The 24,294-nt window shown below is 34.2% G+C and overlaps 2 protein-coding genes across 3 annotated transcripts in view; both read right to left on the bottom strand.

Annotated features, from left to right (window-relative positions):
* Positions 1-24,294, bottom strand: part of LOC138328123 (chromosome-associated kinesin KIF4A-like) — a 43,854-nt gene that overhangs the window by 6,731 nt on the left and 12,829 nt on the right. For both annotated transcript variants that reach the window (XM_069274763.1, XM_069274764.1), the window contains exons 9-25: positions 15,961-16,042; positions 15,525-15,661; positions 15,008-15,116; positions 14,572-14,640; positions 13,728-13,910; positions 13,201-13,304; positions 12,465-12,609; positions 11,854-11,964; positions 11,176-11,259; positions 10,623-10,739; positions 9,718-9,861; positions 9,353-9,456; positions 8,836-8,885; positions 6,700-6,779; positions 5,028-5,198; positions 4,499-4,570; positions 126-203 (exon numbers count right to left, since the gene is read on the bottom strand). In XM_069274763.1, the coding sequence (XP_069130864.1) occupies positions 126-203; positions 4,499-4,570; positions 5,028-5,198; positions 6,700-6,779; positions 8,836-8,885; positions 9,353-9,456; positions 9,718-9,861; positions 10,623-10,739; positions 11,176-11,259; positions 11,854-11,964; positions 12,465-12,609; positions 13,201-13,304; positions 13,728-13,910; positions 14,572-14,640; positions 15,008-15,116; positions 15,525-15,661; positions 15,961-16,042 (1,840 nt within the window). The remainder of the gene's footprint in view (positions 1-125; positions 204-4,498; positions 4,571-5,027; positions 5,199-6,699; positions 6,780-8,835; positions 8,886-9,352; positions 9,457-9,717; positions 9,862-10,622; positions 10,740-11,175; positions 11,260-11,853; positions 11,965-12,464; positions 12,610-13,200; positions 13,305-13,727; positions 13,911-14,571; positions 14,641-15,007; positions 15,117-15,524; positions 15,662-15,960; positions 16,043-24,294) is intronic.
* On the bottom strand, positions 16,622-23,516 carry LOC138328124 (uncharacterized). Its single transcript, XM_069274765.1, has 7 exons — positions 23,411-23,516; positions 21,583-22,346; positions 20,976-21,144; positions 20,129-20,505; positions 19,398-19,736; positions 19,088-19,166; positions 16,622-18,745 (listed from the first exon to the last, which is right to left on the bottom strand). Exons 2-7 carry the CDS (start codon positions 22,336-22,338, stop codon positions 18,462-18,464), a joined length of 2,004 nt encoding a protein of 667 aa, XP_069130866.1. The 5' UTR covers positions 22,339-22,346; positions 23,411-23,516; the 3' UTR covers positions 16,622-18,461.

Raw genomic sequence — 24,294 nt, 5'->3', positions numbered from 1 at the left:
AAATCAAGAAATATCAACCATATAGGCCTAGGTATGATTCATATAAGAATCCAGTTGACTGGTAAATATTTTATTGAACCAGCTGAGAAAAATCCATATACAGTAGTCAATGATAAAATACCAACCTTTTTTAATTTCTCACATTCCTCTGTCTTCTTGGATAGTTCTTCGTGTAATGCACCAAGCTTCTGTATTTCTTGTTGCTGAAGGAATGATGTTTAAATTATTTTCTAAATTTTCAAAGCAGAGAAATTAAATTGTTTAAGATAGGAACTTAAAATCATTTGTGCAATCACAATGGATGCAAGCAAGTAATGTTACAAATTGTCATAAAATGTTCATACCTTGATAAATTCAGAAGGTTCGTTCTCTATAAATGATACATGTGTATCAACTTAAACCTAAATATCAGTCAATGTGTAAAATTTACAATCAAAGTTATTTAAGGATACACAGGTAAACTATAACCTTTATACTGAACAGTAACCCTTACACTGAACAGTAACCTTTACACTGAACAGTAACCTTTATACTGAACAGTAACCCTTACACTGAACAGTAACCTTACACTGAACAGTAACCCTTATACTGAACAGTAACCTTTACACTGAACAGTAACCTTTACACTGAACAGTAACCTTTACACTGAACAGTAACCCTTACACTGAACAGTAACCCTTACACTGAACAGTAACCTTTATACTGAACAGTTTATACTGAACAGTAACCTTTATACTGAACAGTAACCCTTACACTGAACAGTAACCTTTATACTGAACAGTAACCTTTATACTGAACAGTAACCTTTACACTGAACAGTAACCTTTACACTGAACAGTAACCTTTATACTGAACAGTAACCTTTACACTGAACAGTAACCTTTATACTGAACAGTAACCTTTATACTGAACAGTAACCCTTACACTGAACAGTAACCTTTACACTGAACAGTAACCTTTATACTGAACAGTAACCTTTATACTGAACAGTAACCTTTACACTGAACAGTAACCTTTATACTGAACAGTAACCTTTATACTGAACAGTAACCTTTATACTGAACAGTAACCCTTTATACTGAACAGTAACCTTTATACTGAACAGTAACCTTTACACTGAACAGTAACCTTTATACTGAACAGTAACCTTTACACTGAACAGTAACCTTACACTGAACAGTAACCTTTATACTGAACAGTAACCTTTACACTGAACAGTAACCTTTACACTGAACAGTAACCTTTACACTGAACAGTAACCTTTATACTGAACAGTAACCTTACACTGAACAGTAACCATTACACTGAACAGTAACCTTTACACTGAACAGTAACCTTTACACTGAACAGTAACCCTTACACTGAACAGTAACCTTACATACTGAACAGTAACCTTAACTGAACAGTAACCCTTACACTGAACAGTAACCTTTATACTGAACAGTAACCTTTACACTGAACAGTAACCTTATACTGAACAGTAACCCTTACACTGAACAGTAACCTTTACACTGAACAGTAACCTTTACACTGAACAGTAACCTTTACACTGAACAGTAACCCTTACACTGAACAGTAACCTTTATACTGAACAGTAACCTTTACACTGAACAGTAACCTTTACACTGAACAGTAACCTCTGAACAGTAACCTTTACACTGAACAGTAACCTTTACACTGAACAGTAACCTTTATACTGAACAGTAACCTTTATACTGAACAGTAACCTTTACACTGAACAGTAACCCTTACACTGAACAGTAACCTTTATACTGAACAGTAACCTTTACACTGAACAGTAACCCTTACACTGAACAGTAACCTTTACACTGAACAGTAACCTTTACACTGAACAGTAACCTTTACACTGAACAGTAACCTTTACACTGAACAGTAACCTTAACTGAACAGTAACCTACTGAACAGTAACCTTTATACTGAACAGTAACCTTTACACTGAACAGTAACCTTTATAACTGAACCAGTAACCTTTATACTGAACAGTAACCTTTACACTGAACAGTAACCTTTACACTGAACAGTAACCTTTACACTGAACAGTAACCTTTACACTGAACAGTAACCTTTATACTGAACAGTAACCTTTACACTGAACAGTAACCTTTATACTGAACAGTAACCTTTACACTGAACAGTAACCTTTATACTGAACAGTAACCTTTATACTGAACAGTAACCCTTTACACTGAACAGTAACCTTTACACTGAACAGTAACCTTTATACTGAACAGTAACCTTTATACTGAACAGTAACCTTTATACTGAACAGTAACCTTACACCATAACCTTACACTGAACAGTAACCCTTATACTGAACAGTAACCTTTATACTGAACAGTAACCTTTACACTGAACAGTAACCTTTATACTGAACAGTAACCCTTTACACTGAACAGTAACCTTTACACTGAACAGTAACCTTTACACTGAACAGTAACCTTTATACTGAACAGTAACCTTTACACTGAACAGTAACCTTTACACTGAACAGTAACCTTTATACTGAACAGTAACCTTTACACTGAACAGTAACCTTTATACTGAACAGTAACCTGTTACACTGAACAGTAACCTTTATACTGAACAGTAACCTTTACACTGAACAGTAACCTTTATACTGAACAGTAACCTTTACACTGAACAGTAACCTTTACACTGAACAGTAACCTTTATACTGAACAGTAACCTTTATACTGAACAGTAACCTTTACACTGAACAGTAACCTTTACACTGAACAGTAACCTTTATACTGAACAGTAACCCTTACACTGAACAGTAACCTTTATACTGAACAGTAACCCTTACACTGAACAGTAACCCTTACACTGAACAGTAACCTTTATACTGAACAGTAACCTTTACACTGAACAGTAACCTTTACACTGAACAGTAACCTTTATACTGAACAGTAACCTTTATACTGAACAGTAACCTTTATACTGAACAGTAACCTTTACACTGAACAGTAACCTTTATACTGAACAGTAACCTTTACACTGAACAGTAACCTTTATACTGAACAGTAACCTTTACACTGAACAGTAACCTTTACACTGAACAGTAACCTTTATACTGAACAGTAACCTTTACACTGAACAGTAACCTTTATACTGAACAGTAACCTTTATACTGAACAGTAACCTTTATACTGAACAGTAACTTACTTAACAGTAACTGAACAGTAACCTTTACACTGAACAGTAACCTTTACACTGAACAGTAACCTTTACACTGAACAGTAACCTTTATACTGAACAGTAACCTTTACACTGAACAGTAACCTTTACACTGAACAGTAACCTTTATACTGAACAGTAACCTTTACACTGAACAGTAACCTTTACACTGAACAGTAACCTTTACACTGAACAGTAACCTTTATACTGAACAGTAACCTTTATACTGAACAGTAACCTTTACACTGAACAGTAACCCTTGAACATCCTTATACTGAACAGTAACCTTTATACTGAATAACCAGTAACCTTTACACTGAACAGTAACCTTTAACTGAACAGTAACCTTTATACTGAACAGTAAATACCTTATACTGAACAGTAACCTTAACTGAACATAACCTTACACTGAACAGTAACCTTTACACTGAACAGTAACCTTTATACTGAACAGTAACCTTTACACTGAACAGTAACCTGAACAGTAACCTTTACACTGAACAGTAACCTTTACACTGAACAGTAACCTTTATACTGAACAGTAACCCTTACACTGAACAGTAACCTTTATACTGAACAGTAACCTTTATACTGAACAGTAACCTTATACTGAACAGTAACCTTTTACTGAACAGTAACCTTTACACTGAACAGTAACCTTTACACTGAACAGTAACCTTTATACTGAACAGTAACCTTTACACTGAACAGTAACCTTTACACTGAACAGTAACCTTTACACTGAACAGTAACCTTTATACTGAACAGTAACCTTTATACTGAACAGTAACCTTTATACTGAACAGTAACCTTTATACTGAACAGTAACCTTTATACTGAACAGTAACCTTTACAATGAACATTAACCTTTACAATGAACAGTAACCTTTATACTGAACAGTAACTACATGTATGTATAATTGACAGAAGCAAAAGAACCGCTGATGAATGGTATTTTTTCTCTATCGAAAACACAAGCAGACAATTTAGTATTTTTCTTAAGTTACTAAAGAGACTTACTTTACATAATTATCACCATTGAAAAGTTTGAGTTTCTTATTTTGTTTCAAGATGAAAATATTCAAAATAATTAAGTCCCGAAAAAAATCCATGGCACTAGGCCATATATTATGGAATGAAGTAGTGATTACACACAAACAAAAAGCAAAAGAAATTATTGTATATGTATTCTTGTGTCATTAGACACACATATACACACAATGAAACATCATTTATTGTTCAAATAATGGGTGTTGTTTATGCTCCTTCGGGGGTGAAGCATTTTCAAGTTAATTCTTACCTGGATATTTAATGTCTGTTGTGAGTCCCCATCTCCAGGGTTGCTCTTCACTCGCTGTAGCAGGTAGAGTACCTGGTCAGACAAAATCAGTCAGAAATAAAATAGAATTGTGTATATGATTATATAAAGTATGATTATCTCGACCAGAGTTGTTTGTTCGTTTGTTTAATAAATTAAAGTCCTATTAACATCTAGGGTCATGTAAGGACGGCCTCCTATGAATGCGGTGTGTTGAGGGTATGTGGTGCAAGGTGCTTGGTTTGGGAGACTGCGGTATATTCATGTTGTGTCTTCTTGTATAGTGGAACTGTTGCCCTTTTTATAATCCTATATCACTGAAGCATGCTGCCAAAGACACCAAGCAACACGCCCAACCCGGTCACATTATACTGACAACAGGCGAACAACGGGCGAACCAGTCGCCCTACTCCCTGTATACTGAGCGGCAAGCAGGAGCAGACACTACCACTTTTATAGACTGTGATGTTTCTCGGCCACGGGACAGATATTGGATATTCTGTTTTCTCACCTTTTCCTCATGTTTTTTCTGCAGCTCTGTCATATCAGCATCATGCTTTTTCCTCAGTGACACCAATTCCTCCTCTAGCACTGTAATCTCTTCTTTCTTGTCGACATGGTTCATTTGAGCATCACGCAGTTCACTTTGTGCACGATTGACATCTACTCGAGATGTGACAGCCTGAACAACGGTGAAATTAAGAAATGCGATTAGGCTTTCAATCTCACTTAAACTTCAGATAGGCTTTCAATCTCACTTAAACTTCAGATAGGCTTTCAATCTCACTTACACTTCAGATAGGCTTTCAATCTCACCTAAACTTCAGATAGGCTTTCTATTTCGCTTAAACTTCAGATAGGCTTTCAATCTCACTTAAACTTCAGATAGGCTTTCTATTTCGCTGAAACTTCAGATAGGCTTTCAATCTCACTTAAAACTTCAGATAGGCTTTCAATCTTAATTAAACTTCAGATAAGGCTCTTTCAATCTCAACTTACACTTCAGATAGGTGACTTTCAATTCAGCTTAAACTTCAGATAGCATTTCTATTTTTGCTGAAACTTTCAGATAGGCTTATCAATCTCACTTAAACTTCAGATAGTGCTTTCAATCTCACTTAAACTTCAGATAGGCTTTCTAATCTCACTTAAACACATTCAGATAGGCTTTCTATTCACTTAGATATCTTTTTTAAAGGGTCGATATTTTTAAACTTACTTTCCAATGTAGTAGTATATATTATTTTTAACTCCATTAGCTTATGGTAAGATCAATTTTTGAGGCGAATGTCGCTAAATACTGAAGCAAATTTCGCTGTGACATCTTCTTTTTCGATACACCTCTAGACTCTTGATTACGATATCAATAGACCTCGGATTTATTCATGTCTACACTTAAACATGCGCATGCGCATTGAAAACGAAAGTCGGGAATTCCTAGAATGATGCAGAAAACGAAAGCTTATCATTGCTTCGTCGTATTTTTAAGAAACAGATTACGAATATCAAACCCTATATAAATTTACCGAGAAACTTTCGATATAATTAATAAGGTGTAGGTCATATAGTCATTGTCAGATAGGCTTTCAATCGTCCGACGGACAAGCGTGATGTCAACATTCACTCGTCCGATAGGCTTTCAATCTCACTTAAACTTCAGATAGGCTTTCAATCTCACTTAAACTTCAGATAGGCTTTCAATCTCACTTAAACTTCAGATAGGCTTTCAATCTCACTTAAACTTCAGATAGGCTTTCAATCTCACTTAAACTTCAGATAGGCTTTCAATCTCACTTAAACTTCAGATAGGCTTTCAATCTCACTTAAACTTCAGATAGGCTTTCAATCTCATTTAAACTTCAGATCTAGTGATGAATATTGGACTTCAACATTGATGATCATTCATTTTTACTGGAGATGCAATTCCTGTAACAGCCTTTTACAGCAATGAAAAGTTGAGATTTAATTACAGTGGAAATTTTCCTATAATATAGCGTTCATCAAATCTTTCTGAATATATCTACATGTTAATCATCAGACTAAGTAGTACAGCGTTAAATTACCATACTTCAAAACTGATATAGTGAAAATGTCCACACACAAGAAATATCCATGTTAGCAGTGTGCAGGCAATATGTGACATCGAAGAAAAAAAACCCTGAGTGTCTGTAATGATAGCTCACCTGTTCAAGCAACCATTTCATCCCACATTTAGCTTCTGTCATTGTGTGGAGGCTCTCCCAAGTTGCCTTTCCTTTACAGTCTAAAACATGAACAGAAAATGAGTTTTAGCATTATCATTGATTACCTCCCTTGTTAATTTTATCTGTAAATATGTATAAATCTGTTATTCAGTTTAAACATCCATTCCATTTGATTTCTTCAATTAGTTATTGTGTTTTACCAGATATTATTTTCAAACTCCACAATCTTATTCAATAATAAAGACACACAATAATAAATACAATCTAATTATAAGAACTACGTTTAATTATAAGTATTGCCGTACCTCATTGTTGATTTATTATATAACTATATAGGAATGTTTAACAAGAGGTCCATGGGCCTAAGTGGTCATCTGACCATTGGCACAATACAACACCTCAAACAATATAGTAGTGGCAAACAGTTAAATAATACAAAAGAACTTTTTTAATAGATGTTCTGATATAATTGATGAAGGCTCCTTGATCTCCATCATGCTACAAATCCAATATCCAGTCTTTAGAGATGTCAAAAGCCCAATATCAGGTCTCTAGGCCTCTTATTATTGATAAAAAGTCTTTTAAAGGTTTTAGCCTATTTGACCCCTGTGACCTTGAAAGAAGGTCAAGGTCATTTGAACAAACTTGGAAGCCATTCGTCCAAGCATTTCACAGGCTCAATAGCAGGTTTCTAGCCTCTTAGTTATTCATAAGAAGTTTTTTTAATGAGTTTAGCCTATTTGACCCCAGTTACCTTGAATGAATGTCATGGTCATTCATCTGAACAAACATGGTAGCCATTCATTCCAGCATATCATAAGCCCAATATCATGTTCCTAAATATCTTATTATTCATAAGAAGTCCTTTAAAGATTTTAGCCTATTTGACCCATGTTACCTTGAATGAATGTCAAGGTCATTCATTTGAATAAACATGGTAGCCATTTATTATAGTATGTCATAAGCCCAATACCAGGTCTCTAGGCCTTTTGCACGGCGCACATCACATGGCGCATGACGATCGACGATGCATGGTGACAATAGGACAGATGACCTAAAAACATAGTATAGTTTAGCATCACTAAGTTTCACAGCCCCTGAACCCCACATCCTGAAATGAATCCTGCAATAATTAGGTGTGTTGATGTGATAATGATGGCCTTTAGCTATATTCCAAGATTGTTTAGGATTAGACGTATACTTTTTGAGAAAAAGAGCTAAGTATAGTTTAGCATCATTAAGTTTCACAGCCTCTGAATCCTACACCCTATAATGAATCGTGAACAATTAGGTGTGTTGAGGTGATAATGATGTCCTTTAGCTATGTGTAAAGTTTGGCTAGGATTGGATTTACAATTTTTGAGAAACAGAGCTAAATGCAAAACTTTAAAGTCAAGTCTTATAACTAGTTTAGCATCCCGAAGTTTCACAGCCTCTGCATCACACAGAATAAAAAGAATCATGCAATAATTTGGTGTGTTGAGGTGATAATGATGTTCTTTAGATATGTTTGAAATTTGGTTAGGATTGGATTTATGGTTTTAGAGAAACAGAGCTAAACGCAAAAATTTGAAGTGAAATGTTAATGACAATGCTACCGCCAGAACAGTAACACCATAGTATAGCTTTTGCAAACTATCATTGTGGGCAATACAAAAATTTGACTCGTAATTCCGCTTCGCTACGATACTTTACGATATGTTATGTTACGCTCCAATGATAATCTAACAATGCCCCGTTTGGGGTCACCTCAGCATGACCTCTGGCCTAGAATCTGAACATCTCGAAACATATTATATGTAACTAGAAGGTGTTTATATTTCCGTGAGATTCAACCACACCAAAGGTTTCATATGCGACACGCTGATTTGCTAACTGTAGGGGACTCCGAATGGGGAGTTGTTAGATCTTGTATTGGAGCATAGTGAAATGCAATTACAAGTCAAATTTTAATTAAATTGTACATTAAATACTTATTAATTGCCATATCCAAACTAAAAAAATATGATCTCAAATAACATGGTTACTATGTTACCGAGTCACACACGGCACTAACCATGTAGAATAGACTACCATTTTAGTTTCTGTGTGATTATAGTGAAGCCTGTTACTTACTCTGGTCAGCATCCACTATCTTCTGTTGGAGGTCAGAGATTTGTGCATTCCTGTCATAGATATACCAAATTATACCGTTTTAAGCATAAATTGATTACATCTCTTCCAGACTGTTATAAACAACTTATATTACTTTTACAATAATCGATAGAATTAGAAAATTTCAAATATCTATACATGAGTTTGTATACTCGCATAAAAATGGGTATTCTTCTTTCACATTTAGTTAAAATTTAGGAATAATATATATTACTCACCATTCTTGATACTCCAGGGGTTGCTATCACTGTCATGATATCTACCCCTGGACTATGTCAAAGTAAACCTGAAGTAAACACTCAATTTCAAAGCTATTTTTAAACATAAAAGACCAAACTACCTGTCTCATCTCATCTGTAGTTGCCAGCAGAGCCTTCAGTGTTGCTATGACATAGTCCAGGGGTGTATATAACAGCAGTGAAAGTAACCCCTGGAATATTTAGGTAGATTTCTCACCTTAAAGTTTATTAATACATACCTCAAATTGATTTCTTGTTCAACAACCTGAATTTCTTTCTTAGTTGTTTCCTCCTCAAAACTTCCCTCCACCCTATAGCAGTTGGAATCCTCCCATGCAAATTTCTAAAACCATATTAAGCTAAAATGTCATGTCTGTAAGATCTTACTGCTCCTATTTCAAATGATATTACATTCACAAATAATGTAATAATTCATAATGTGTGCATGGCTCAGAAACAGGGAACTTCACTTTTAAGACCTTCAAGATAACACAAGAAAACCCAGAGCAAGTAATAATTCTACTTCCTGTCCGACGATCTGATAACTTTTTAATTTGTGCATTGGTCAGCGTTTATGATCTCATGAATGATACAATTTTAATACCTTTTTAGGTGGTTCCTCTCCTATTTTCACCTTGAGCTGGCGGAGTTGTTCTGACAGTGTTTTACGATCATTGAGCAGACTCTCTAGGTGGTACTTAGCCTCTCTGATACTCACACGAATCTCAAACTCATGACTCAACCAGCTCTGTCAACAAAATTACAAACAACAATTTTAAAAGGTCATTTAAACCTTTTTCCAACAGTCAGAAGCATAATTACTCCAATTCACTATTCCAGGAAAAATAAATATATAGAGAATGTCTCATGACATTGTATTATACCTGATCCAAGTTTCATTAACTTACCTTAAAATTCTCCATAGAAAAGCATGACAGAATTTAACAGAAATTTCGAAGTTAAAGATGCTATACCGCTGATGGTTGGTATTGTTTCTCTATCAGAAAAGGAGCAGATAAATTAGTATTTTTCTTCAGATATTTAAGTCACTTACTTTACACCATTAACACCATTGGAAAGTTTAACCTTTGAAATATTTAATTGCGTCCTGAAAAAATTCCACGGCACTATGTCCTATATGAAATGAATTACTGGTTGTGCATGTGCCAAAAACAAAACAAATCATCCTATATTATTTTTTTCTGTGTTAATTACACATATATACACAATTAAACAGCAATTATTGTTCAAATGATGCATATCATTCATGCTCTGACAGCGATGGAGCATCTTTAAGTAACATAAATCTTTCACAGATCATTTTTTTAAACTCAAGTCTATGTAAAATCATACACTTGAGTAAAAAATCTCTCTGAGAAAGTTGTATAGTGCCGACCCAGATCTTAATGCATGCTTTTCTTACAAATCAAACCTTCTCAAACTAAGAATACTTTTATATGAGTCAGTAACTGTGGCATTTTTATGTACCTGGAGAATTTTGGTACTTACCCGGACCCTATTACCAATAGATGACGCATCCGATTGCTGTAACTTAGAACTACGCTCAGCGAGGACTTGCTTCTGTTTGGCGAGGGCTTCCTTCAGACGTTTGTTGGCTGCAGCAGCCTGTACATAAATGGAAGGTTTTCTTTGTTTGTTTTTTTCCATTTTGTTTAAAAATTCTTTAAAAGGTCTTCAAAATCCAAATGGCCATTAAAGAATAGAAATGAAAAGAAAAACATTAACAATATTTTGAAATTATAGAAAGCATGGTTGTGACCATTGCTAATTTATTGGGAACTGAGCATGAGCTGCGTTTACTGAAACTTTCATATCCGTACTAATCAGGGGAGATAATCAGAACTAAAACTGCCAGTGGAATCTAAGACCTCCATAGATAGTGACTTTACACTACTCTGCTAAGAATTAATGTTACAAAACATACTGTCTTTTGTATGGCTTTCCTTTCAAATCAAATTTACCAATCATAAATGAAGTTCTTAATGCTACTGAAACAAGATTTAAGTTTTACATTATATTTCTAAATCTAGGCCATTCTTACCTCCTCTGATTTTCTTTTAAGAACATTGGACTGTTTCTGATTTTCTCTTTGAAGCTTAGCGATTTCACATTGCCTTTTCCTATCCTGTAATACCATAAAACAACTCATCAGTATACACTGCTAAAGCATCAGAACATAGTAGCAAAATGTTGTATAAGATCCAACCCTCAACCAATCAAATCTATTTCTAAAAATCATGCTAGTAAGACTTAATTACTAGTTTAAGTATCTAAAGGTATCATGACAGGGGTCAAGATCAGATGACCTTTGCTGTTAGCCAATCAAATGAAACATAATTATGGTCAGCCTTTGGTGTTAGCCAATCAAATGAAACATAATTATGGTCGCATTCAGATGACCTTTGCTGTCAGCCAATCACAGAAATGACCTTTGCTGTCATCACGAAAATAATTATGGTCACATTCAAATGACCTTTGGTGTTAGCTAATCAGTGTGATGTCTTTTATTTCTCTGGCAAATCTTGAATATTAATCCTTGAAGAACTGTTTCAAGCACACATACGGCAAAACCTATATTGCTATAAATCGTGAAAGAAATTCACATCATGAAAATTAAGTTAGGTATGAAAATATCAAATCAAATCGCTGCAAAAATAAGTTGGATTTTTGAGGCAACACTTCATCTGTCCTTGATAACCACTACTCCACCATAACATACCTTCTGCATAAGCTGTAACACCTCCTTATCTTTCTTTTGTTTCCATTTACGGAATGTGTCCGATTCCTCCTTCATCTGTTTCATCAGCTTTACACGATGGTGCTTCAAGTCCTGATAAGTGATAGAAATGTTTTTGTTTTAAGTAATGTCAAAAAGTTATATTCTAGCCTTACACTAAAGCTTAGGTATTGTTTTTGGGAAGCCAAGTCGTATCTCATTAAAAGCAGGGCTTACAGAAATTTGACATGAAAATTCAATGGTTTTTTAAGGGCTAAGTTATCAAATAAGGCCATATGAGGTCTGTACTGTAGCAGAATTTCAGGTTTGGCACCAATGACAAAATATATTAGCATACAAACTTCTGTCTATGTAATTGTATCCGAAAAATCCTTTCAATTTTACTATCTTAAAGACAAAGTTTCAATTCTTACAAAATTTTGAAAATGAGCTTTTCTCGACAATATTTAGGGTCATGTAAGGCCCTTTTTCTTTATAAAGTATATTTCAGAAAGTTGTAGTCTTTCTATTAAAATTGGAGCCATTTAGGGCCAAATCTTCAAAATAAGGACATTTCCTATCTACTATAAGAATCCTGAGAAGCTAGGACCTACCTGAATTTCTGTATTCAATTTGGACACTTGTTTGTCAGAGGAGTCCTTCATCTTCAACAGTCTCGTCTGCTCGCTCATTTTCTTCCTTAACTCGGATATCTGCTGCTCTAATTCTTTAAGTCGTTTTCTTCGTTGTTCAGCAACCCTACAATTTTATTTTGTCATACTCATTTCATTTACAATATAGCATGACAACAGCTTGTCTAGAAAACACTTGATAAGAATGAAAGTCCCACAATGCTTTTTCTTTTAAGATATCCTCATATTCAAATTAAACTTCATTTAATATTCATTCTAAATGATTTCAATTATCAAAATTTACACTTACGACTGCAAAGTTTATAATATGAACAGTTACTGAAAACATAGATATATTGTGAGTGTTAAATTTTATGATTTGTACATGTGAACATTTCGCGTTGTTGTTATTTTTGAGATAAACATGTATGTTATTTTTTAGAAGCATAGTTTCATTTATAAACACAAAGTACATAAATTACACATAGTTTCATTTATAAACACAAAGTACTACGTCTGGGGGAAATTTTCCCATCAAAAAGACTTTTGCATAATATAATTAGTGTTTCCAGTATATACTGGATCAAACAACAAAATCATTGTATTGTATTATAGAGATTACAAAGATACATGGGGATTCAACTAAATAAATAAAATTTACATTTAAATAAGTATCAAACTTCATTCAATGGAATTAACAAGAAACAAGTTGACTTACTTATTTACATTAGAGTTGACACGAGCAGAATCAAGTGCTGACTGCATTTCATCTTTTTCTCTTTGAAGGATACTGACTTCAATTTCCAAATCTTTCATGGCAGTCTGAAAATAAGGTTGGTAAAAAGAGTGAAAGCCATCAAAGTTATCATTTAGGCCATTTGGTGGTAACTTCAAGCTTTGATTGATGGATGAAAAGAGAAAGAATTCATCAAGGCTTTGCTTGTTATTATTCAATTCTTTTGATTATAAATTCTTGTAAATAATATTTGTTGGAATGAAAAATGAAATGAAAAATGAAAATGAAAACACATTATACCTTTGTACATAATAGGCTTAATATATTTAAAATACAACCAGCCAATGTGTGTAGTTAGTATTTCAAGAACGACAGAAAAGACTTTACCTCTTATCTGGTCTCAATCTTCTGTCCACATTCTACATGTTCTGTTTAGAACTAGAACTTTGATATTTTGTTCCTTATAGTAATGGAGCAGAATGATTACTGTACACATAGACTGTAATTACCTCATACTGTTTTTTCATGGCGTCCATATGCTTGTCACTCCTGGACATCTGTGAGGCCAAATGCTCCTTTTTCTCCAACAGGTTGTTCAGTTCGAGCAGTTCACGATTCATGCGGGCCTGCCGCAGTGCATACTCATTAGACAAAGCTCTGCTCTGGGGCGTTTCTGGAGTAGATTCTTGACCCTACAATCATGTTGTGAAAAATCTTTTAAAAAACTTCTTAAAAGTTATTCCAATATTTACTTACTGTTGCATTTGCATTAGCCCCTCCATAATACAAATACTTAGGTCCTGATCCCAATCTGTTCGGATTGCGAATTTTCTGTACTGCCAGATTCCATTTACTTTGTCTAAAATCAATTTGCTCTCTGGTAATTTATCCTGGAATGCAACTTTTCCAGACTATCAACATTCGGATTATCAAGGATTCACTGTACAGGTTAAATGCAATATAACCCCTCTAACTTGAACCCGGAATGTATTTATAACAGTAATTAGATATATAGGCATATGAATTATGAAAAAGAGAAGAAAACCTTTGGTATACACATACCTTTCACAAATATGTACAACTGATTTTTATCACCAAACATTAGTATATTCATCCTTTGCTTGATAAGGCCCCATTTTTTTTAATCAATATTCTTATCTTGAAATTCATCGTAAAATTATGTTTTCCACGTCAAATTCAAATTAATATAGAAATCAGTGTCTGTTGTACAGAAAACAGCACCACATATATTACACAACCTACACCAAAACCTTAACTGATACTGATGCTAGGGTGATTCCATAAGCCCCCTCTCCAGAGATGATCTAAAATTACTATGAAATCTATCTTTACCTCTTCCTCCTCTACCTCCTCATCTTCCTCTAATATCACATCTGTCACTAGGTCCTTGTCTTCCTCAGACTGGAAAGAAAATTTAAATCATGAGGATACGCCAGTAAAGGACCCGATGTATCTGATTCTGAGGGTAGGTATTGATTGTTTCATCATTAGTGGTTAATGGGAGATAATTATGTTCTTCTCTTTTTAAAATATAATGTTACGCAAACAAACACATGATGTAACAAACAATAAATACCTACAAGAGAAAATGACTCTGTAATATGCAAATACAGAATAATCCCCTTAGTCTTGCAGCTAGAGGTAATACACATTGTTAGCAGATAATTCTCTTTCAGACTAAATTTGAAGCTATTTCTGAAGTATCAAACACGTATTATATTGAAAGGCAACAACTTGCCAAGTTAGAAGACTCTGTAGACATACTGACCGAATCAGCCTTCATCTTGTCTGCTAGCTGCTTTAGTTTGTCCATCTGTTCCTTGACAACAGGGTTACTCTCGACATCAATGCTAGAACTGAGGACTTCCAAGTCAAGTCTGGAATAGCACAACATTTAATACATTCACAGAGTAAGGTGCAGCCAACACCGGTAGAACTTAAAAAGAAGTTTAAAATGTGATTTCAAGATGGCGGCTGTGGTTGGTCAGATGACCTAAAGACAAGCTCTAATCAAAAACAGACTTGAGTCAAAAATTTGTTTTAACTTAACACTTACAGTTTAAGCTGTTTAATTATTAGGTAATTCAACAAATTTTATTTCAAGAAACCATGACCAGGTAAACGTAAGGAAGATTTAATATGTTCTTTAAGCAAAATTTCAGGACTTAGGAATCCTTAGTCTGGATATTTAAGTAATTTTCAACAATCTTCTGGAGCGATTATTGATGAAAGATTTTTGCTGAGCTCTACACATCTTCACTCCTATGCTTTATATCATTGTTTACCCCGTGTCTTTTTTGAGGTTTTGAAGACGAGTTTTCAGTTTATCACATTTCATTTCCATCCTAATAGCCTTCTCACACATGTTGGTACTCTGGTCTACAGCCCTGGTCAGTTCTGTGGACAACTTCCCATTCTCCTCCTGATGAAAAGAACAACATACAATCAAAGTACCTAATGAATCATGTAACAGTAATTGATAGAATCTTCCCTTCTCTGCTATTTCATTTCAAATTATGCCAGATTGTTTAAAACTTGATATTCATTTATCTCAAACTCCCTCCCACCTTTATATTTTGTATATAGCATTTATTTTGCATTCCTTTCCCAGCTCTTTGTTAGGAGGTTTAATATTTTGCTTCAAAGGTATGAATTTCAATTGATTAGCTTGGAATACTTCCAACATTATCCCCGGGTCCCATCAAAATCAGACATATTTACCTCTAACTCTTTGTTTTTTTCCATTAGTGTTTTGAGTTCCTCTGCCGCAGTTTCAACACTGGTAGAACTGCTGCAGGAGCTTCTAAAATAAAAACAAGCAAAAAGCACCATTAGCAGCTCAAAGCAAGACAGATAATAGGTCCCTTAGTAACTAGGTGACGTTGGGTAAGGAAGATTGAATAAAAGCTTGGTACTCCTCACGATGGTAATATTGTTATGGAAAAGTTGATTTTTCTTTTTTATATCTGTATCATTAATTTTTCTTTGTTTTCATACCAAATCTGGCTTTCTGATTGGCCAATATTTTTTTTGCAAACCACTATGAAAAAAATAATCGAGAATGGCACGATACCCCGACGTTATCGTGAATCCCTTGAAAAACCACTATAATCTTACATTTAAACATACTTCATTTTATCAAATAGAGTATAAAATTAATTATAAGTATTGATGTCACTATTTTTTAATTTTATTGGGTTTTGAAAATAAAATTGTTTGCAAACTTTTGTGAGAATCCGCTACGCGGATTCATACAGTTTGCAAACAATTTTTTTTTCATACCCCGATAAAATTAAAAAATAGTGACATCAATGCTTAACTGATGAATCATGTACAAGTGACTCAGAATCAATATCTGTTAGATAGAGATACAGACAAAGGACTATATGCACTATGGGCCGTTTTTGGCCCCATCAGAGATATAGATAATATTTACACAAAATACAAAGTTGGTATCCACATTTAGAAAAATAAAGTTTATTATGTGATCAAACATGTTGTTGCTTAGCAACAGTCCTTAGCAACCACACATATAAAAGTAACATTTCATCATAATTTTTTAGAACATTCTTACAGGAAATCATGTAGAAATAAAGCATTTGATTATATAGTCATTTTTTTTATTAATATAAAATTCTAAGATAATATGTAAGTTCACGTTTCCTTATATTACCTTTACTATACAGATATCCCATAGCAACGGCCTACAGGTAATTACTTTCCCATTTCTCAACAGATTTTCAACTAAGTTTTTTTCTCCTGTATACTTTTTAAAAATTATGTCACTGTTTAGACACCTGCACCATTTACATATTATGACTACATGTCAACACACGATCTCATAATGACAAAATATGTTATCAAACATGTTGTTACTTAGCAACTGTCCTTAGCAACCACACCTATAAAATAATATTTCATCATGAAATCATTGAAAATTCTTACATGAGGCATGTTACAAATAAAGCATTTGTGATTTTTTCATTATATATTATCCCAGAAAAATTTCGTGAATTCAAGTTAGCGTACACTATTTGTTAATGTAGAAATATTCCATAGCAACCAATGTAGAGTTGATTAATTTCACTTTTCTCAACAGATTTTCCTTTAGATTTTTAAATCATATGTACCCTTTTTCAAAAATCATATAACTGTTTGGACACCTGCACCATTTACAAAATAATTATGACTGCAAGACAAACGATCTCAAAATGACAAACCATGTGATCAAACATGCTGTTGCTTAGCAACTGTCCTTAGCAACCACACCTATGAAACAACATCTCATCATAAATTCATTGAATATTCTTGCATGAAGACATGTAGAAATAAGGTATTTTTGTTCATATTCAAGTAACCTTATACTATCTGTTAATATATGAATATCCTTTATATCATCCCATGTATCTAAGTTAATTAATTTTACTTTTCTCAACAGATGTTCCACTCAATTATTTACATCTCATGTACACTTTTTTAAAATCAAGCCATTTTTGGACACTTGCTCCAGTTATATGTGACTGCAAGTCCTGATCAACAAACGATCAAAAATGAAACAAAAGGGTTATAATCTGTTCAATACCGATAAACTAGCCTTAACATAATCCAACATTTAAACAAATCCATTTTAAAATGCAAACATTTTTGTCTGATTAAAAGATTATGTTCTTGCAAATATTCCCTTAATGACAGCACATGGACACACATTTATTTCAAAAATGATGTTTCCTTATTATCAACTGATCTTCCATTTACAAGCAAAATGACATTCTCTTTTCTTTTTTAAAACCTAAATAGTGAAATCACAGATAAAAAGGGGTTTATCATCCAAATGTACCTATTATGTGCATGTACCAACAAACATTTGTTTAAGTATTTATCAAAGGTGATATTTGACTAAACATTTTAATCATGGAACATGACTGGATGTCTGACAAAATGTCATACATGGATGGAAAATTCTAAGATACCAATGAAATATTTTCATATGGAACATGACTGGATGTCTGACAAAATGTCATACATGGATGGAAAATTCTAAGATACCAATGAAATATTTTCATATGGAACATGACTGGATGTCTGACAAAATGTCATACATGGATGGAAAATTCTAAGATGCCAATGAAATATTTACACATGGAACATGAGTGGATGTCTGACAAAAATGTCATACATAGATGGGATATGTCATCAAAGTTGCCATTGTTATAATCGATCAATCATTCCTCCAAAGGGTCATTCTCTGAGAATGTTCCTGAGTTGGTGGCTGCATCAAGAAACATTGAGGACAGGCTGTTCTTTGTCGCAACATACTCTGTGTGTCTCTTGTAACCCAGGTACCAAAGTACACTGGCTACATGGGCGCAGCATCCAACAACGCGGGCCCCAACTTTACATGTGCAGTACCACCCACGGATTTCTTCACGCTCAGATGAGTACTGCACCCAAAGTGAATGTACAGCCTTTTTGGAGTGCCTTGACTGAATTTTCACCTTCAGCAGATCTGAAGTCACAATAAAAACAATTTCATTAATGATTTTTCGATTTGTTATCAGTACTGAGTATACAAGTTCATTACAAGTATACGAGTATAACAATAATATAGAGTGAATTCAGGTTATATTCTAAACAGTATACTTTATTTATTGTAGAGAATCTGCATTTCTGATTTTATGTTGCTATTCAAATAAAAAAATATAATTATTATTCCAATAAATAAGATAAAAAATATGAACTAGCTTATATAAACTGTAGACCAGTGGAGTGGTTTTAGACATACAGTATTTGGATGTGCAAAGTTCACATTTACGGAATTGATGTGTTTTTATTTAAAACATTACTTAACCTGGTAAATCTTGACAGAGCATCATTTCATATCCCTCAGAATCAAGATGTTCTTTAGTATAAGATGGAGCCTGTTTGACCTGATACACAATACATATATATCTTAAATAAAAAAAGATTAACTTTATTAATGGCTTTCATCAATTAAAAAAGGATCTTAGATATATTATGCTTTTTACACAGAATTATACTTTTGTTATACATTTACTGACATTAATAATTGCCAAAATCTAGAAAGTTCAATTATTATGTAACACCTACATCCAATAACACAAACTACTTTCAAAAAAAGAGAGAGTCCCAATACGAACCTGGTATACTCCCAGTGTTATGTTCCTAAGGTTGTCTAATGTAAGCCTAGGAAAGTCTACTTCATCAACTTGTTGATAGCAACTCCGCCTTGAAAGCAAACCATTCTCCTCCACCAGTGTCTGTACCCTATTACAGTTTGTATTTCTGTCTATCATTGCCTTGGCAATCTGTTGGGTCTCTGGGTCCATGCTGGCCAAAGGCTTCCGGTACCGATTGAACACAGCACATGTGATTCTTACCAGGTCACCAATGTGGGGAACAAAGGTGGTAGGAATGACTTTGTCAAATAGCCGAAACTGTTTGAGCCTTCCGTTAACACTCTCAATAACCCATCTTACCTGTAACCATAGAAAATATAGACCATCACATTCAATATGTACAGTTATGTATGCATATTGATTTATTGAAAATGATAGAATGACTTTTATGAATGTTCGATTTGAAATTCACAGATATTATCAAAGGTATTCTTGTATTGATATATGAAATTCAAATATGATTTAAGGCATTCTTGTATTTATATATGAAACATTTACTAAGGACAACATTTTAAAATTGTTTCCAAATTAATTCAAACACGGTGCCCCGAATCAAATTATGAGAAAATAGCAATGTGAATTGAGAAATTGTGTGTAATTGCTTTATCTACAAGTGCATTTGGAAGACTGAACTTTTCATCATCTGACCAATTATTATAACCTGAACGTTACACAAGGCTTATACTACTTACTTTAGTCACTAGGCGGGAGAGGTTAGCCTCTTCTACGGTGTGTTGCTTTTTCCCCTTTGTTAGGTAAGATGGCATCTCCACCTTCAGGCCAATGCCTTCCAAATACTCAACAGCGTCTCGGAACCCTCTGTCAACGATGAAAATGTCATCTTTTCTCAGCCACGACCGAACCTCTTCCAAGTTGTTATTTAATATATGTTTTGTTATGTTGGCATCGTTGTTACCATATTCTGCCAGGTAAGGACCAAGGACACTAAGAATATACCCGTCTGATGCCACCACCATCATAGGCTTGACCAAGGGTCTGTTCTTATGTAGACTATAAGACTGACGTTGAAAACGGTAGTCCGAACTTTTCTGTATGTACAGATATGTTCCTGCAACACAAAAAGATGAATATTGATGTGAAATGAATTATCCACCTAGAGCTCTGTTATCTTTCTAAATCTCATATAATTATATACCTCCTTGCAAATGACTTAAGTCCCAGTATCATCACGTTTAGGAACATATCCTTATATACACTGCCTGTCTCCTTCTTTTAGTCATTTTTTATGTGGATTTCCTTAGAAACAAGTCTTATGTTTTGTTTTTTTTTTCAAATACCGATAAGAGTATCGGTACTTTTTAAAAAGAGTATGTACTGGATTTTTTATTGAAAACGAATAATGATACTATATCAGTAATAGAGTACCGGTATCCAACCCTAATCACATTATCCTATTACAATCTGTTAACATTATTCTACATGTATTAACCAACACCAATTTGTGGAATTTGAATTTGTAGATGTACATAATGGTTTGAAATACGATTGAAAATGACAACACAGATTCTTAAAACATACCATCAAGAACCAGAACAGCATCATTGTTTCCAGATGTGAACAACTCCTTTGCTATTGGTGTGGTGTGCATCTCAGCAAACACGTCGTGGTCAATGTGACCAAATCCCAAATGCTGCGGGACAAACGATGTCATCAGACACTTTCTAACAGTGTGAATTATTCTTTGGACCTAGAAAAACAAAATGCGTACAGATGTACATTTTTAGCAAATCACAATTCGATATAGTCATTAACATAATCACTACACCAATACAACACTATTAACTGATGATTTACCATATGGAACCTAACCCAAGACATATAAACATTCACATTTGGTGTTAGTTATACAATACTGGGTGAACATGGGCACTGGTCGCCCAAAACAAGCAACCAGGCCTTAGTGCTATACGTGCTTGAGTTAGAATCCTTTGGTCTTACATGTATAACATACACTAATATGGATGTTTGTTGTCAGTAGTCAGTGTCAGTTTTGTTAAAAAATAATGTCATTGCTATTTCTATGATTCCATATTCCCAGCCAGTCAAACTTAATCCTATGCATGTTGAAGGTTCATCATATTTTGTAGTAAAATATTTCATACAACAGAGACTGTAAGCTACTTACCTGGCTGATACTAAGGTTGAAGATAGTGGATAAAATGTGGTTCGGCACTCCAGTCTTTAGTTTTGCGAGGAACACTGCAAGACAGGATCTAGTAGACCTAGTTGTGTTGCTCTTTAACGTCTTAACAAAGGTGGTGAGATCGTCAAACTGATCTTTCGTTAGACCTGTTATTTCACGATACTGAGTGTCTGATAAGGATGATGGAATATCGAAATTAAAAACACCGTTACTGTTGACATGGCTGCGTATTCCGTCAAGTAATTCTACAATGTCTGATCTGGAAAAATATTCAGAATTTTTTGTGGATGACAATGTAGATAAAGCCTCAGTTGTGAAATATGTCCGCTGAAGATGTTCTCTACAACACCGACTTTTCTTGTTTATGTAAACACCCTTTGCTAGAAAAGCCTGAGCTACTGCTGCCTGTCCAACACAAACTAGTTTCTTGGTTTTCTTGCAGATAACACATCGTTTTTTGTTCCGTGGAGTAGATAACAATTTCAGCTGAATATTTTGTGGGCTGAGAAATGTCTTTTCAACCGGTTCCGCAGGCTGGATAGGAACCTCATGATCAGGTACTGACACCAGGGATTTACTTATCTTAATTCTACAGTTTACACACAGTCTATCCTCTGTTGTAACATCTCTGACAAGAATTGTACTGACTTTCTTTTTAAGTATCTTGTTTGTTATTGGTCGTCTATCACATGGCTTCACTCTTCTGTTACACACAGCGCAACTGTATGACCTTGCCATATTTTACACTGAAAATAATAAAATCAAAGTTTAATTGAAATAAATGTGAATTGCAATACATCTTAATTTAATTGCATTCATACTAAATGTCACATTTATGTAGAGTGAATGATATCTGAAAACATATACACACTATGCAGTGATTGAAGAATAAAATGCAAAAATATGTTTCATAATAACCCTTCGAGTTTACTTAAAATACAACCAATTAAAACCCTACATGTAACTTGTTCTGCAATCTTACATATATACAACAGCAACACTGGAATTACTTGACTTCAGAAGAAAACTTTATGATAAAGATGTCTGTTATATGTACATATAGACTTTCTGATGTAGAAGCAGCTCTAGCTAGTGCCTTGGTTCAGAATACGTAAACCAAGTTAAACGTTACAGTATGCAGTAAACACTGAACAGTAATGCTATTATTTTTTTTAATAGAAAATCGTTGATTTTAATCTACAATTCTAAAATAGATTTTGGATCAATAATATTGAATAATTAATTTGCAAAGGTAAAATATGAACAGAAACATCGAGAGATGCCCCAGCACACTTCTGAAAGTTTAAAACTAATGCACAAACTGTACATAGTATAGTGGTGTATGTATCACATATACATTGTACGTGAATAATATTACCAGTGATTACCTTGACACGTACGTTCTGTCAATCAAATCAACACAATTTTGAAGAGATTAGACCTTTAAATTACTAATATTGAGTTTATTTTAATCATATTCATCGCCCGGTCAAAATTACGTACGTTAGACATGGCTTTAAAACTGACGTGCGAGCAGACGACATCTAGAAACAATACTGATATTTCAACTCGGGAGAAATTCATCACTGTGTTGTCAAAATACACAGAAAGGGTGGTTTAAAAGACAGATTTATGTATGTGTAACTTATTTTATTAACAGTAATCGGTTATAGGACATAGTACATTTTGTGCATGTACATGTGAAGTCCGTCACTGTGCGACGTCGTGATCGCCACTGACAGGTGTTGTATGAAGCCAGAAAATGAAATATATTGGCTAATATTTTATGCGTATGTAGATAAATACTTACACATTAAGTATGTCTCCATCTTTCCATTTCTTTAACATCTGCAAACTTACAAAGTGTTCGTATTATGGCGATCTATAAACTGTAAACAAAGCGCTCTGACAGCGATCTGACACATGACAGCTACCGGAAGTCTCGGAGCAGACCGGTGCATTCGATACGTATGCATGTCGTGCGCGATGTGGTTCAATATTGGCGATATTTCCAACCTATTTTTTCGTTTTAAACATAGAACGCAGCATAACACCATCAAAATATTTTAACAGTGTGAACTTTAAAGCATATACGATTTATATGAAAATTTTCATAGCGGTGTTATTGTGCGTTCATACTTAATAATGGAAAAGGAAGTGCAGTTTTGGTGTAAAATGTCAAAAATGACGAAATAATCGGCGAAAAAAAATGCTTATCGCCCAGTTAAAACGACACTAGGCAACAAAAAACCACACTACAACAAACTTACAGTTGTCTTTATTATTTTTATTCACGACAGTGAATATGGCATCAAGGATGAAAAATCGCATTTTGGTGGGGCCAGATATGGCCAATAGTGCATATAGTCCTTTCTGATCCATCAGAGCAACTCTATTCACTGTGGTCACAAACCCATTACCATTTTGACAAATTAAAAATATCTCTGTATTCCTCACTGGCTCACAGACGAAAACATCTCGGTATCAATTTGTGTGCCTCACACACAATTGAACTTTTTTGTTCCACATGTTTACATAACAAATTATGATTCAAATAAGTATTTTCACAAAGTCACTGGTGTGTAACATAAATACCCAATTTCGAGTGAGTAACATTCTATTAAGTAAAATATCAAAATAAAAGTGTTCCTCACTTATATTTCAGACAACAGTTCAAAAATCACACGGTGCCTT

This window comes from Argopecten irradians, chromosome 7 (genome assembly GCF_041381155.1).
Source record: "Argopecten irradians isolate NY chromosome 7, Ai_NY, whole genome shotgun sequence".
NCBI classification, from domain to species: domain Eukaryota; kingdom Metazoa; phylum Mollusca; class Bivalvia; order Pectinida; family Pectinidae; genus Argopecten; species Argopecten irradians.
The sequence above is the reverse complement of the archived record's forward strand: the minus strand, read 5'-3'. Positions and strand labels throughout refer to the sequence as shown.

Bases quoted from the DNA above. Each gene is read 5' to 3' on its own strand.
- LOC138328124 (XM_069274765.1), bottom strand. From the start codon at position 22,338: ATGGCAAGGTCATACAGTTGCGCTGTGTGTAACAGAAGAGTGAAGCCA. The intron at 19,737-20,128 runs GTAAGTAGTATA...CTATGGTTACAG, and splicing joins TCTCCCGCCTAGTGACTAAA to GTAAGATGGGTTATTGAGAG. The intron at 19,167-19,397 runs GTTCGTATTGGG...ATTGTGTATCAG, and splicing joins TAACACTGGGAGTATACCAG to GTCAAACAGGCTCCATCTTA.